This window comes from Equus przewalskii, unplaced genomic scaffold, assembly GCF_037783145.1.
Source record: "Equus przewalskii isolate Varuska unplaced genomic scaffold, EquPr2 ChrUn-13, whole genome shotgun sequence".
NCBI classification, from domain to species: Eukaryota; Metazoa; Chordata; class Mammalia; order Perissodactyla; family Equidae; genus Equus; species Equus przewalskii.
The window spans coordinates 10,287,516-10,304,193 of record NW_027228750.1 but is presented as its reverse complement, the minus strand read 5'-3'; the positions used below and the strand labels follow the sequence as shown (position 1 = coordinate 10,304,193).

The following is a 16,678-nucleotide window of genomic DNA, read 5'->3' as shown; positions in this document are numbered from 1 at the left end:
GGGTATAAAATCAATTTGCATAAATCAGTAGCATTTCTATACTCCAGTAATGAACCAACAGAAAAAGAACTCAAGAATACAATACCATTCACAATCGCAACAAAAAGAATAAAATACCTTGGGGTAAATTTAACTAAGGAAGTGAAGGACCTATATAATGAAAACTACAAGGCCTTTCTGAGAGAATTGGATGACGACATAAGGAGATGGAAAGACATTCCATGTACATGGATTGGAAGAATAAACATAGTTAAAATGTCCATGCTACCTAAAGCAATCTACAGATTCAACGCCATCCCAATCAGAATCCCAATGACATTCTTTACAGAATTAGAACAAAGAATCCTAAAATTCATATGGGGCAACAAAAGACCCCGAATTTCTAAAGCAATCCTGAGAAAAAAGAACCAAACGGGAGGCATCACAATCCCTGACTTCAAAACATACTACAAAGCTACAGTAATCAAAACAGCATGGTACTGGTACAAAAACAGGTGCACAGATCAATGGAACAGAATTGAAAGCCCAGAAATAAAACCACACATCTATGGACAGCTTATCTTTGACAAAGGAGCTGAGGGCATACAATGGAGAAAAGAAAGTCTTTTCAACAAATGGTGCTGGCAAAACTGGAAAGCCACATGTAAAAGAATGAAAATTGACCATTCTTTTTCACCATTCACCAAAATAAACTCAAAATGGATTAAAGACCTAAAGGTGAGACCTGAAACCATAAGGCTTCTGGAAGAAAACGTAGGCAGTACACTCTTTGACATCAGTATTAAAAGGATCTTTTCGGACACCATGCCTTCTCAGAGAAGGGAAACAATAGAAAGAATAAACAAATGGGACTTCATCAGATTAAAGAGCTTCTTCAAGGCAAATGAAAACAGGATTGAAACAAAAAAACAGCCCACTAACTGGGAAAAAATATTTGTAAGTCATATATCTGACAAAGGCTTAATATCCATAATATATAAAGAACTCTCGCAACTCAACCACAAAACATCAAACAACCCAATCAAAAAATGGGCTGGAGACATGAACAGACATTTCTCCAAAGAAGATATACTGATGGCCAATAGACACATGATAAGATGCTCATCATCGCTGATCATCAGGGAAATGCAAATCAAAACTACACTAAGATATCACCTTACACCCGTTAGAATGACAAAAATATCTAAAACTAATAGCAACAAATGTTGGAGAGGTTGCGGAGAAAAAGGAACCCTCATACACTGCTGGTGGGAATGCAAACTGGTGCAGCCACTATGGAAAACAGTATGGAGATTCCTCAAAAAACTAAAAATAGAACTACCATACGATCCAGCCATCCCACTACTGGGTATTTATCCAAAGAGCTTGAAGTCAGCAATCCCAAAAGTCCTGTGCACCCCAATGTTTATTGCAGGACTGTTCACAATAGCCAAGACGTGGAAGCAACCTAAGTGCCCAGCAACAGACGAATGGATAAAGAAGATGTGGTACATATATACAATGGAATACTACTCAGCTGCAAAATAGAACAAAATCATTCCATTTGCAATAACATGGATGGACCTTGAGAGAATTATGTTAAGTGAAATAAGCCAGCAAGAGAAAGATAATCTGTGTATGACTCCACTCATATGAGGAATTTAAAATTATGGACTAAGAACAGTTTAGTGGATACCAGGGGAAAGGTGGGGTGGGGGGTGGGCACAAAGGGTGAAGTGGTGCACCTACAACATGACTGACAAACGTTAATGTACAACTGAAATTTCACAAGATTGTAACCTATCAATAACTCAATAAAAAAAAAAAGGAGAAGAAGTCTGGGAGGAGACGTCTATTCCAGGGCTACATGGTTGTTGGGACCCATCTTCCTTCTGTCTCTGTGCTTCACCATCACATAGCTTTTCCTCAAGGTAGCCTTGTGGTCCAAGATGGCTCTTGACACTCTAACCATCGTGAACATTAGTATCATCATCTTCAAGGAGTTTGGCTCTGAAGAGAAAGAGAGAGGTAGTAAGTAGATGGGAACCTGGGGTTATGGAGGTGTATTTTTTTTCCCTTAAGACTTAGTGTCATGTCTTTTATGAAAACCTATTCTTCATCTCTGTTCTACATTTATAATTTCAGTTATCTGCCCACATTTATGATGCTATGCTGAAGTTTTTTAATCTCTTATTTCTTCCCAAGCCCACGTGACTTAATGTTGCCTTCCTCCACTCTCTAGCCAAACTAGATTAATATTTCTGTAAATACTCTGTTCCTGCTTGCTTGTTTTTTAAGAGAAGCACTCATATACAGAGTTCACTTGATTTCTCTTATTTTTGTTACTCAGGCCAAAGCTGCCCTCCATTTATGCAAATGGTAGCATATACTATTTGGTATATAAAGCCTGCTACATTGTAAGAACATTTTAGACTAGGTGAAAATCTAAAAATGTGTTTCCGTAATTAGTATTACTGAGGAGTTGTTGTTATTTCACAAACAAATGTAAAGTAACAAAACATAAAGCAAGGTTTTAGGGTTTTGCAATGAATATTAATAGATTTTTTGTACTTATGACCTAATTCCTAGAATAATTGACTGGATAACATTTTAAGATACCATTCAATTTTCATATATTTGCCAGTAAAGAAATTTCTTAGATTTTTTTACAGCAATTAGAAAAGAATGGCTTGCAACGTTATATACTTTTGTTCCCATTTTCGGATTCTTCAGTATTTGACAGTGTTTTGAATTTGTTAATTTGGTTTTTATTTTAACAAAGTCATAAATGCACACAGTTTAGAGTCTAAGTTCTACAAGGCGTATTGTGAAAACCTGCAGTCCCCAGCCACCCACCTGTTTCCCACATGGCCTGACAGGAAAGGATCCAGGAGAATAAATACACTGACTTCCCTCCCCTCCTGCCCTCCATCCTTCTGGTGTTTGTCCCTTTAGCACATTCAGAGGCAGAGGCAAGGGAGCCTGGTTGATATAGTCCATAAAGGCCAGCCTGTGGGGCCACAGAGAAGGGTAGAGTGGATCAGGAATAACAAATAGACAATTAAGCCCAGTAATTTTGATATTTATGAGTACGTTTTAGTTTCCTGTATGTTCTTTTTTTATAGCATCCCATTCCTATGGGGTAGATGCAATTTCTGTCTCTCTGAGAAGCTTTTTTCTTCTTCCAGCATAGACTCTGTTTTGTTCAAGTTGCCTTTTGCTGTTTGTTTTGGTCTCTGTCTTTCATATTAAGAGACTTTCCTCAAGTTTCTGCTCATATGTAACTGTGAGGCTCTAAAGGTTCCTTAGAAGCTTTGTGCATGTGGAAAGTGTTCATTCACTCAGGTTTTTACTGTGGATTGAGCTGGCTGAGCCATTTTGTTGGGAACCTTCACATCCATCTCATTAGATCTTTTCTTTGAGGCTGACTGGATTCCCCAGAGAATTTTCCTCCCACATCTTCTGGAAGAGTATATGCCTGGCTCTAGCATTTAAGGGACAGGTTAGGGGAAGAAGGTTGCAATTCTGAGCATTCAGTAAGTCATCTTTCATCCCCCTCCCCGACCCCATGTAGCCACGCTATCGTGCCGTTTCCGATGCCTGCCCTCAAGTCAGGTAGTGCAGAGATCCCTCTATTTTACCTTGTCATGAGAATAAATCTCAGTCTTCTGCAGGAATCAGGGAGAGAATCTGTTGAGAGTCTGTTTCTAAAACAGTTTTCAATCAGTCCTTCTGCCTTTTGTCCTTCCTTCATGCTGCTTCAACACCAATTTAAGATTCCCGCTCCTAGCTTTTACCATTACCAGCTTACAGTTCAGCTTTCTTTGATTTGCTACATCAGTTACCACTTGTTGCTCCCTGGCCACTTATTTTTGTGTTCTCTCTGGTTCTCTTTGTCCTTGTGAGGTGATGCCTTAAAAATTAAATAGAAGGTTTTGGGGAAGGAGCAGAGGCTAATACATGCTTTCAACCTGCCATCTCTAACTAGGAGTTTTTATGTAATTTTTTTAATGTTGTCTCTGATTCCTGATCATACATCAGTGGTCTCAGTGACAGGAACAACCCAGTACCCTGAAGACCAGCTTACTCCTGAAGGGTCCAGCACATCAGTATACCTGCATACCTCTTTTGGGAGCTCTGGAGGGCATGGCTAATGCCTCCATCAAGTCTTGAGACCACGAGATGTTGAGGGAAGCAACAATAAATTCTGGTTTTATTTTTCTCCTCTTTGTTATTTTCATTATTCACTGATTTTCTTTGAAAAAATTCATTTATTTTTGAGTTTACAGGTTAACTAATGGTAATCTTACTGGGGATACCTCATGTTGCCTGATCAGTACCTCAGATCCATCCTTTGCCAAATAACTCTCATTCTGCCTGTGTTGTGACCGTATAAATTGCACCCCTGCTGGATTTCAAGGGAAACTCCCCTAAGAACACATAGTCATTTTTTTCACTTCATCATTCATTAAATCACCTAAAGGTTCCTAATGAAAAAAATGAAATATATGTGCTTCTCTCCCATTTGTGTATCTGTTTATATGTAAGTAAACATCCATGTACTTACCACACACAAACACATACTTGTTTTTTAAATTATATTTGCTTTACAATTCCTGTTCTTGGATTTCTGTGTATTGATGGAGAAATCCATAAAACCAAACTGATTGGTCCCAGTACAGATTCATTTATTCACTGAAGCAGCTGCAAGTTGACTCCCTACCACATTCACCATGTTGGTTATTGCTAACTGTCCTCAGCCTTTATTGAAATTTCCAACTCACCCCTCAGCCCCTGTCATTCTGTAGAAGTAACCTCACCAATTCCTTTCCTCAGAAAATCGAAAACTGTTGAACGTGGGCTCTCTTGCCTTTCCCTTTTGCTCTCTCCAACTGTCTCTTTATTTTCACCCATTGTCTTTCTTTAATTCCTGTGTTAGAGGAATAATTATCCTTCCTTTCTAAGGCTAAACTCCCTATCCTTAGACATAACAGTAGAGGGAACAGCATGGTCAAAGGACTGGAAACTTGAAAGAGCAGAATTGTTGGGAAAATATAAATTTTCCTTTGTGGACAAGTAGGCTTTTGAGTTAAATGGGCCTGATTTGAATGTTAGTGCTGCTGCTTTCTATCTAAATAACCTTGAGTTAACTTTTCTCCTTGTGCTTCATTTTCCTTGGCTATAAAGTAGATGCCAGCTACCTCCTAGGGTTGTTGTGAGATTAAATAGTCTGTCCTAAGCTGTCAATAAATGGTAGCTGCTGTTGTTGTTATGACTGGAATAGGAGTAAATCTGTGACAGCAGTTCATTTTAGAATAAGTGTTTATATTTCTGTCTCTTATACTAACTATGAGCCCTACAAGGTCAGGAACACTGTCATTCTCATCTCTATATTTTAAACACTTAACATATACGCAGCACACCTAAAATAAACATGTATTGTGTGTTGAATGAATAAATAGTGAACCTTCAATTTATATTGATTAAACTGATAAGTAAATTCACTTTTTTTTCGGTTTCTGGGGATAATTAAAACTTTCGAAAGATTTTCAGATCACCTTGTCAGGAATTTGTTTTCTTCTTCTTGGTGTTTCACTGTTTCCAAATCCTGGCTTTTAATGTATCACTTTTGCATTATAGACTTGAGTGAAAGGGTGTGTGTGCTTTTTTAACATGCCATCAATAATAGTTAATTAACTGGTTCTTTTTTTTTTTCCTTCAGGGAGGTGGTGCAAGCAAACTGTGTTCACTGGAGGAAGAAGTTCTCGTTTATGTGCAAAATGAGTGCCAGTGCCACCACGGGCATCCTCGATCCTTGCATCTACAGAGTATCTGTGAGGAAGGTATAAAAATAGCCTATTACTCTCCCCTTTCAGAGACCATAATTAATTTCCATAGTCACTGACTCACTTTATTTAGCTCTCCTTTATCATTAGAACTGGTGTATGTAATTTTGCTTCACACTTACAGCAATAATTTAAATTACTATGAGACACATGTGATGAAGAATCTGAAGTTATAAATTCAAATATTACTCAAGAACCTTATCTCACTATCATTATACATACATATAAGTATATGCATATCAGTATTAACTTAATATAAGTATTAACCTTATTTGCATTATTTGAGGGGCTGTATATGTCTATATCCTGCCATTCCTTAAATTCTTCTTTGTTAGGCGTTGTTTTAGGGATTTCACATAAATTATGTCTAATAACGACCCTGAAAATAGTGTATTTTTTCCATTTTCGGGAAAACCAAGGCTCAGAGAGCTTGCTACTTGCCCAAATTCATATAGCTAATAAATGGCAAAGTAGGGACTCAAACACAAATCTTTCTAATTCCAAGTCCATGTTTTCTTTTTCATATATTTCCTTTCCACGTGTTAGGTTGAGGCATATTACCAATCTACAAAAATGGCCATCTCAGGTGGTTCAACTTAATACGCATAGAAATATGTGATCCTACCTTTTTTGGGTGAAAAAGAGGATTCCATTAATCACCACTACTAGTGAATTAAACTACTGGCTTTAAAATGTAAACTTTGTTTTGCATTTTATGTGCATTTTTTTAAATTACCAAATACGTATACATGTTCAAAAATTAAATAGAGATGGACTTAAAATGAAAAGTAGGAGTCCCTTGCCTTGTTCTTTTCCAGTCCAGCCTTAACATCCTTCTGTATTAGATAAAAAGTTGTGTTTTTAGCTCTCTTTTTGATTCTGCTTTTTGAGTAAGCTGATAGCACTATGATGTGTGGGATATATTTTAAATTCTTTTATATTGCTCAATCTACTTAGTTAAAATGTAACATAACTACAGGTATACATTTTATAGGTTTTAAGACTTTAATGAAAATAGACTTGTAAAATTGTCGTGTTTGGAGCAGCAGTAACTGAGTTGAGGCTTTCCTAAAGGACGCATAGTGCAGTGCAAGTGCATATGGCATCATTCTGACCTGGGTTTGAATCCCAGATACGCCATTTACTAACTGTAAGACCTTAGGCAATTCTCCGTTTTTTTTTTTTCCCCTTCTTCTTCTTCTCCCCCAAGTCCCCCAGTACGTGGTTGTATATTCTAGTTGTAGGTCCTTCTGGTTGTGCTGTGTGGGACTCCACTTCAGCATGGCTTGATGAGCGGTGCCATGTCCGCACTCAGGATCTGAACCAGTGAAACCCCGGGCAACCAAAGTAGACCGCACAAACTTAACTGCTTGGCCACAGGGCCAGCCCCTTCTCCTGACTTTTTAAAAATCGGTTTCCTCATCCAAATAAGGGTATAATAATTGCTTCCTCATGAAATTGTAAAGATTAACTGAGATCTAAGTAAAACATCCTACGTTTTTTCCCTTTCTCACTTAATTGCTGCTGCTGTTCTTTCATTAAAACTTTTCTAAATGGAGTTCTAATCATGATTATTGAGAGACGATCATTCAGTTTTTGAATTTTAAGAAAAAGAAAACATATAACCAGTTTAGAGTAAAGCATAACTGCTAATTAAAGAAACTCAGAGTCTATTTTTAAAAGAAGTAATATTTTTTTTGCTAAGATAGGACTTGTTCATCTGAAATAAACCAGTTCCTCAGATTATGATGGTTTGATATATTAGTTAGGGTATGTATGATAACCTTCTGAAGCAAATACCCAAATACACAATGACTTAAACAAGATAGAGGTTTATGTCCCTCTTGGTTAAGAGCCAAGGAATCCAGGGCTGGTAGTGCAGCTCTGCCATCTTCCCCATGTGGGGCCATCTTTAGATCCAGGGGAGCACTCCAGTCTTCTTCTCTCTCAACCAGTGAGAAAGGATAAAAAACCTCATGAGAATAAAAGTAAGAACCCCTAAAGGAAAATGAGTAAACTCAACTTTATGAACATTTTCTGCATTGCAGAAAAATACCTTAAGCAAAGTCATAAATTAGGGGAAAATATCTGCAAATCATGTCAAAGGACTAATTTCCTTAGTATGGAAAGAGCATCTTCAAATAAATCAGTAGAGAAAGATCAACAACCCCTTAGAAAAATAGGCAAGGGACAGAATATACATTTCACAAAGAGGAGAATATAAATAGCTTTTAAACATGCAAGAAGTTACTCAGTCTCATTCACATGCATTAAAACTACAAGTAAGATATCATTTTTTACCTGTAAATTTGATGAAGATCAAAAAGTTTGATAATGTACTCTGTTGCGTAGGATGCAGGGAAGCAGTCAATCATCAGTCAACAAATATGTGAGTTCCTACAATGTGCTGGATACTATTGTAGACACTGAAAGGACAGTGATGAACTGGAATGAATTCCTGTCCTCAAGGACTTGACCCTCTGGTTGGAGTGGGGGAAGGGTGGTAGGAAAGACAGACAGTAAGCAGGTAACCAAATAAGATTATTTTAGATATGATAAGTGTTATGTATAAAATACAATGAGGTAATAGAGAACAACTTAGGGAGAGGAGATCATTTTAGAAAATTGGGGAGGGGTCAGTGGAGACTTCTCTGAAGGGTAACATTTGAAGAAGAGGCACCCATATAAAGATGCAGAGAAAGACCATTCTGAAGGAGTGGGACCTTGTCTTAGTCAGGGTTCCCCAGAGAAATAGAACCAATAAAGTGGAGATAGCTATAGCTATAGCGATAGCTATAGATACAAAAGAGATTTATTATAAGGAATTGACTTACACAATTATGGAGGCTGAGAAGTCCCACAACCTGCCGTCTGCAAGCTGGAGACCCTGGAAAGCTGGTGGTGTAGTTCCAGCCTGAGTCCAGAGGCCTGAGAACTGGAGAGGCAGTGGTGTACATCCGAGTCCTGAGGCCTGAGAACCAGGAGTGCTGATGGTGTAAATCCTAGTCCGAGGACAGGAGAAGACCGATGTCCCAGCTCAGCCAGCCAGAGAGAGAGAATTCAATCTGTTTCTTCTGTCCACGCCCTCAACAAACTGGATGATGCCCACTCACACTGGGGAGGGCAGTCTGCTTTACTCAGTCAGCAGGTTAAAATGTTAATCTCATCCAGAAAGACCCTCACAGACACACCCAGAAATAATGTTTAACCTGACATCTGGGCACCCCATGACCTAGTCAAGTGGACACATAAAATCAGCCATCACAGACCTGAAAGTAAAAAGGCCTTGTGTTAGTTTCCTAGCTACTGTAACAAACTGTGTGGCTTAAAACAACAGGAATTTATTGTCTTCCAGTTCTGAAGACCAGAAGTCAAAACCAAGGTGTCGCACACAGCCCGTGCTTCTTCTGAAGGCACTAGGGAAGAAGATGTTGCATGCCTCAAGCGTTCCTTGGCTTGTACACGCACCGCTCCAGTTACACGACTCTTCTCCATTTGTGTCTTCACGTCACTTTCCCTCTATATCTGTGTCTGTGTTCAAATTTCCCCTTTTTTATAAGAACACCGATCATATGGGATTAGGACCTCATTCTAACTAGATTGCATATGTAAAGACTCTATTTCCAAACAGGATCACATTTTGAGGTACCGAGGGTTAGGATTTCAACATATCTTTTTTGGAGGGAGGAAACAATTCAATCCATAACAGGCCCTAAGATTATAATAAACCTGGGGACTTATGCTTCTGAAATTAAGGGACTAGCTTGTTACAGGCTACCCCTCCATCTGAGAATAACCAGAAAAGCTAGAAAATATTAAAAATAGCTGTTTGAGGGGCTGGCCTAGTGGCGTAACAGGTAAATTTGCACGCTCTGCTTCGGCAGCTTGGGGTTCACTAGTTCAGATCCTGGGTGCGGACATGGCACCACTTATCAAGCCATGCTGTGGTAGGCATCCCACATATAAAGTAGAGGAAGATGGGCATGGATGTTAGCTCAGGGCCAGTCTTCCTCAGCAAAAAGAGGAGGATTGATGTCAGATGTTAGCTCAGGGCTAATCTTCCTCAAAAAAGAAAAATAGATGTTTGAAGGCATCACAGGCTGCCAAGTTAGTAAGGACTTGAGAGGCATAGAATTATAGACAAGGGAAGTGTAAAGAGATCAGCCTGACATTTAGCATTGCTTTTACCCTCAAAGCAGGTGCTAATTTGCAAGCAGTAATTTAAGAAGCTGAGCTGAAAACAATGACTAAGGCTAAGAAGCTGAGCTGAGATTCCAGCAATTTTATAAGACTAAAGGGACAGAAACTGGAGTCCAGGGCACATATATATATATATAGTGTGTGTGTGTGTATGTATGTATATACACACATGTATATGTAAATGCATAGAGCATCCTTTGAACAATTCCTAAAAATTGATCACAGTGGTTGTCTCTGTGGGGTTTCAACTATTGTTAAAATCTTTCTGCAATGTGTTAATATGCTTAGCTAAGTAATTTAACCTTTCTTTGGTGATTCAGGTTCTTGCAATGTGTCTAGAACACTTATTGGCAATTTCTTATTCAGCAAATAGATAAAATATTAGCTTGTCTTCTCACCATTTGTCCCTTTCAGATTTAAGTTAAATTCTGAATAAAAATTCTGGTCATTCAGGTGGAGGGGTGGGCATCCAAATAGTTGGATTTCAGATCTTCAGAATTTTACTGTCTGTATTTGCCAGCATGTAAATGTGTACTTCAGAATTATTTGACATATATTTAATTTTAAATCTTTAATTGTATGCTAATCTTATCATGTTTTCTGTCTTTGACAGGAATTAAAAGGTGGAAAAGCTTATGCAAAGGTAGGTACATGTTTTTTAACTTTTTTGAAATTTGTAATATCACTCATTGCTGTTTATAAGCTTAAAAATTAAATGGTTTGCTCTTTTAATTGCTGTTCAAGTTGGCTGTTTTTAAACAAAGCAAGTTGGAGATTGAACAGTTGGATCCAGCGATAAATTACAGGCCTTTTCTTTCTATATGCTGATTATGGGATGCTATTAAATTTCAGCTTCCCTACTAGAAGATGATCTCTGGTTTGCATTAAGCCATAGCATCTGTTAATTCAATCTCCTCTGGGAAGGATTCCCAGTCCCACCTCCCCCCAGTGAAATAGGATCCCTCCTCTGTGCTCTCTTAGCACGCTGTATGTACGTGATCATACTGTCCTTTATGTTTTTTAGCAATATGGAATTATGAATGAACGTGCTCACCCTTTTGCTGAATGGGAGGAATTAGTAATTAGTAATACTGCCAGAAGCCCACATACTCCTCTTTTATTTCCAGTTTCTGTGATGGTATCTCCATCCGTTCACTCATCTGAGCCAAGGACCAGGGCGCTAGTTTCAACCATCAGATCTACCTAACTCCCTAAAACTAGTTAACTGCAACATCTGTTAGGATGCTCTTTGCTACAAGTAACAGAAAACCCTCCTCACCTAGAGATTTTTTCTAGTCTCACAAAACAAGTAGACGTGAGATAGAGCTGCTCCAGGATTGGTTAATCCACTGGCTGAAGAAGATCATCAAGAACCACTATTACTTTTCTCTTTCCACTGTTTCATTCTCTATATGATGACTTTGTCCTTGGCTAGCTCCCCTCATGGTCACCAGGTGGCTGGCTGCTCAAGTTTTAGTTAACCCATTCACATATGACAAAATCCAGCTGTTTCTCCATGTATGACTTTTTTTGAGTGAGAAAACTTTGCCTAGTTTGGCCCTCAGAGGACTTCCGCATACCTTTCATTGGCCACAACTGGATCATATGCTTACTCCTAAATCCGTCACAGACAATTAGAATGATTGCCATGGTTAGCTTAGACTAATCACAATTTAACAATGAGCTAGAGGTTGGGTTACTTTTCTTGTGCACGTGGATGACTAAGAGTGGATGCTTGAGTAAAATCAGGGCTCTGCTAGCAAAGAATATTAGGGCATTGAATGGTGGGCAGGCAAACAACAGGATCTGCTGTGATTGACAAATCTTCTTGATTTCTCCCTTCTAAAAAGCTTTTGAAACCATCCCTTCTCCCCATTCCCAAGCTACAGCCTTAGGTTATGCCTTCATTAGTTCTTATTTAAAACCTGCCTTGGGCTCCTTTCCTTTGTTCTCTGCCTCTGTTGTCTCCCTTCAGTCCATCCTCTATATCACCAGAGTGATTGTTCTAAGGTTCAAACATGATTGTATCTTTCCCCGACTTTTAGTCCTTCAGCAGCTGTCTATGGCCTGTAAGGGAAAATGAAAGGAAAAGTCTTTAACCCAGCATAGTAGACCCATCATGGTTTGCAAATCATCTCTCTGCACACGTGCATGCACTCACACACATTCTCACTCATCCTTAGGCTTCAGACACACTGCCGTCATAAACCTCCTGGAGTGTACATGCTATTTTAGCCTCTCTGCCTTCAAACTTGATGTTTTCCCTGCCATGCGTGTGCTTCTCCCTCCTCTTGTCATGTCGACTCATGTATCATTAAAAACTCAGCTTAGTCATCCCTCCCCATGGAGAAATTTTCTTTTCCTCTCTTCTTGTAAGCGTGCCTTCCTCTATCATAGCACTTACACTTTTTTATAGGAATTTCTTTTCTATCTTCGCTTATTAAACTTTGAGCTCCTTGAGAATAGGGATGATTTACATTCCTAATGCCTGACATTACCTGGAATGTAGATGCTTGAAATTATTTGCCAAATGAAGTAGTATCTACCTCAGATCTAGCTAATATTTACATATATATGCCATTTTAATGAGATAGTTATCTCAGTGAAGCCAAAGAGAAAATCATAAGGAAATATGGCCTCTCTGGTACCTCACTAGAATGTAAGTTCTTTCAAGACAGTCTTTGTCTTTCCTGTTCATCACTGCTTTCCACTGTCTAGAACAGGGCCTGGCATATAAAAGGTGCTCAGTGAATGTGGACTTTCAGCCCGAAACCTCACAGCCTTCATTGGTAAACATCACACTGAGATACCCAGCTTTTAATATACTTTCTTAATGGGAGCTGACCAGCTTCTTTGTTTTTTAACTTGCATTAGTCTTAGTGACACTGTAATACAGCATTCCAACAGTGGATGGTAAGCCAGTGGGCTGTTTTTTATTCCTCAAATATGTATTAACTGCCTACCATGTGCAAAGCACTGTTCCTGGCCGTGTTCTAAGCACTGAGGATGGCAATGAATAAAACAGACTGAAACCCCTGCCTTTGTGGAGCTTACATTCTAATGGAGGATTGGGGGACAGAGACTACACAAAATAAATATGAAATGTGTATGTAGATGATGTGATGACAACTGCTAAGGAGAAAAATGAAGCAGATAAGGGGTAGAGGGCAACAACTACAGGGGAGGGGAGGGGAGGGAGGAGGCAGGGCGTGTTCTAGGATGGTCAGGGAAGGCCCCTTTAGAGAGATGGCATTTGAACATAGGCCTGAATGGAGTGAGGAAGAAAGCTACAAGAAGATCTAAGAGGGACTGTGTCAAGCAAAAGAACAGTAAGCCTTAAAGGCCTTAAGGTGGTTGGGCATTTTCAGAGAAAAGGACATTGTGGCTAGAAGAGTAAATAAGGAGGAGAGGGGGGAAATGAAGTTGATGAGGTGGCCAAGGGCACAGGATCAGAGGCGGTCAACACAGACAACTCTTTGAAGAAGTTTTGCTATAAAGGAGAGCAGAAAAATAGTCCAAAAGACTGGAGAAACATGTGGAGTGAGGTTTTGTTTTCTTTTGTTCCTTAAGATGGGAGAAAATACAGCATATTTTGTGCTGATGGAAATGATCCAGTAGAGAAGGGAAATTTTAGAATGCAAAAGAGAGGGAGGAATTCCGGAAGCAATGAACTTGAATAGGCAAGAGGAGGGCACTTGACCTCAGATCAGAGCACAGCCAGTTCACTTACAGTAAGTGGGAAGGTGAGTACAAAGGCACAGATGCAGGTAGGTGAGTGGCTGTGGCTGGCGAGAAGAGCTTGTGGAAGGTAAGTGAAGTGCTCTTTTGATTGCTTTTATCTCTGAATGAAATAGGAAGCAAGGCATCAGCAGAGTACAGATAGAAAGGAAGTGTTGGAGGTTTAAAGAGAAAGGATAATGTACAAAATAGGGCATGTGGATGATGTGTGATCGGATAGGCATGTGAGTCTTCACATGCTCATTTGGATGTGGCTTTGCCCTGGACACATCCAGGCTTTTGTGCTGATCTGTCAGACCCCTAAAAGTCAATAAGACCAGAGTAACTGTGAAAATTAGGTAGATGTTCCCTATGGCTTGATGTGTTCTGACTTACTGCTTTTGGGGCTTGTGGCCTTTCAACTGATCTCGAAGTTCTTATTCTTCGTTCTTTTTGTACCAGTTAAAAACTACTAAAAAAATGCTTCCGCCTGCAATTAAAATCTTCATCTTTGAATGCCATTCATATGTGCCCAATGTGTGTTTTAAAATCTTAAAGCAGGCAACTTAGAATCACGGCAGTGTTTGCAGTAGTTAATACTTTTTATTATGTATTCAGAGAGATATGCTTAGTTAACTGCAAACTCAGAATATGTTTTTGGTTAATAAAAGACTCTATATACACTTAGTCATGTAGAACAGACTTAGTTTGTAAATAATAAATAAATAAATAATGATATAATGGGGTTGATTTGTTGTACCACTTGGAAACAAGAAGTAGGGTTGAGCAACATCAGAGGAAAGACTGTCGGGCAATCTCTGGTAGCTGTAGAAATCGGGGACCGAACCTGGGTAGTAATAAGAGGGAGGAACAGGTTTGAGCTGAACTCCTGGATAGCAGCAGAGAGGGTTGGTGTGGGGAAGAGAGAAAGTAGGGTTCATAAATAGAGATTCAGCTCAAGGGAGATGAAGGAGAAGGGGCTTGTACCAAAGAAAGTGTGTCATACACCTAAATCATTCTAGTTCTTCTGTGGAGAATGAGAATTTAATAACCTGCAACTATCTGCCGTGACCAGTGGTTAACTGGGAATAGAGCCAGAACCAGAAAAGGGAGAAAAAAGTCTGATCAGTTTTCTGTGTGTATGCCAAATGCACGTGATTGGTCTGCTAGTGTGTCCCATAGTGTGATGTGAGTGGCACTGCTGCTCGCAATGATTTTAGTTGTTTGATATGCATTATTTTTACTTCAAGAGTTATATATTTTAATGTGTACAGAAAAAATATATTTTTAGCACATTAAATCTGTGATTTCAAAGATTGTATTGTTAGCGGGGCCGGCCCCATGGCCGAGTGGTTAAGTTCGCACACTCCGCTTCGACGGCCCAGGGTTTCTCCGGTTTGATCCTGGGCGCGGACGTGACACCGCTCATCAGTCCACGCTGAGGCAGTATCCCACATGCCACAACTAGAAGCACCCACAACCAAAAATAATACAACTATGTACTGGGGGGCTTTGGGGAGAAAAAGGAAAAATGAAATCTTTAAAAAAAATAAAAGATTCTATTGTTTAAGACAAGAGTAGAATAGGTAATAAGTTTTTGCAAAAAATGAGCCAGTTTAAAGACACATATTAAGCCAATAATAGAACGGGTATTGTTAAGAAGGGAAAAATTGGAATGACTGAAGTTTGAGAAAACTAGTCTAGAGCATGGCTTGAATGTTTATTTTAAGAAGAATATGATAGAAGCCTAGTAGATATTCTATTAATATAATTCTCTTTCTTTTCATAGCTGGGCTTTGCAGATCTAAACCTGGCAGAGTTTGCTGGATCAGGAAATACCACGCGTCGCTGTTTACTGGAAGGCTATGATACCAAAAATACAAGACAGGATAACTCCATTCTTAAAGTAAGCACGATTCAGGATTTCCCTGGCAACACATGAGGTTCTCTGCCTTTAAATAAGCACAGGTATATACTGTCAAGGGCGAGATGAGATCAACACTGACATCATACACTGACCGCACCCCTGAAGTACTCACTGCCTAGGGAAAAGAACTATCCAAATCGCAGAAGCAGTGAAAAGTAACAGATGTTTACCTTAGCGATCCTAAGGTGTTTCTCTCTGTTGTTGTGAACATTCAGGGAATGATAAACACAACTACAACTCTGAAAATGTGAAAATGTATGACATGGTTATTATAGCCAGTTCATTCCTTGCACAAGTTTAGCAGCTGTAAAGAACAAGGAATGTATAGTTGAGGTGGGGAGGACATGGTAAAAGAAGACAAGGAGGAAGTTAGAAAAATAACATAATATAAACTTCATTGCACGTTATGCTGATTTTGTGGTTTTATGGTTGTCTCTGTATAAATAAAAAATTTTCAAAGAACTTGCAGTTACCTCTGTGAGATAGACAGGGTTGGATAGATGGGGATAGATTATCTCCATTTTGTAGATGAAGAAGCTGAGACTCAGAAGGTTAAGTAGTCGGTGGCAGAGCTGAGACCAGAATGCATATCTTCTGCCACCGGTCGATGGTCTTTTCATGTTACCATGCTGTCTAAGCACCAGACTCAAGATGCAGACTACACTATTCATTCTTGGACTGATCCTGAACAAGCTGCTAAATTCAGTTTCTTCATATCTCTCGTGTAAGAAAATGGATAATTACTCTCTGAATTACAGTATTTTCATTGGAAATTGAAATAACTTTTTAATTTCAGACCCCCACATTCCTTAGGGCCAGCTCATGGAGTAGTGTCCTTCTGGCTCCCCATTGGTCCTTTCACACCATTTCTCCCACTTTGTCTACAAAAACCATACTCTTTATAGATCACACTGTTCAGCTCTCACTCTCTCCCCTCCCAATCTCTGTCATCTCCCGGCCACTTAACTCTCTCTCTCTCTCACCTTCTCTCTCCTACTCAGTGATGACT

General features: G+C 39.2%; 1 protein-coding gene across 1 annotated transcript in view; it reads left to right on the top strand.

The window, feature by feature from the left end:
• The window catches only part of EEIG2 (EEIG family member 2), a 75,278-nt gene that overhangs the window by 32,830 nt on the left and 25,770 nt on the right, over window positions 1-16,678 (top strand). The window contains exons 2-4 of the mRNA XM_008535280.2: window positions 5,702-5,822; window positions 10,639-10,668; window positions 15,532-15,648. Of these exons, the coding sequence (XP_008533502.1) occupies window positions 5,702-5,822; window positions 10,639-10,668; window positions 15,532-15,648 (268 nt within the window). The remainder of the gene's footprint in view (window positions 1-5,701; window positions 5,823-10,638; window positions 10,669-15,531; window positions 15,649-16,678) is intronic.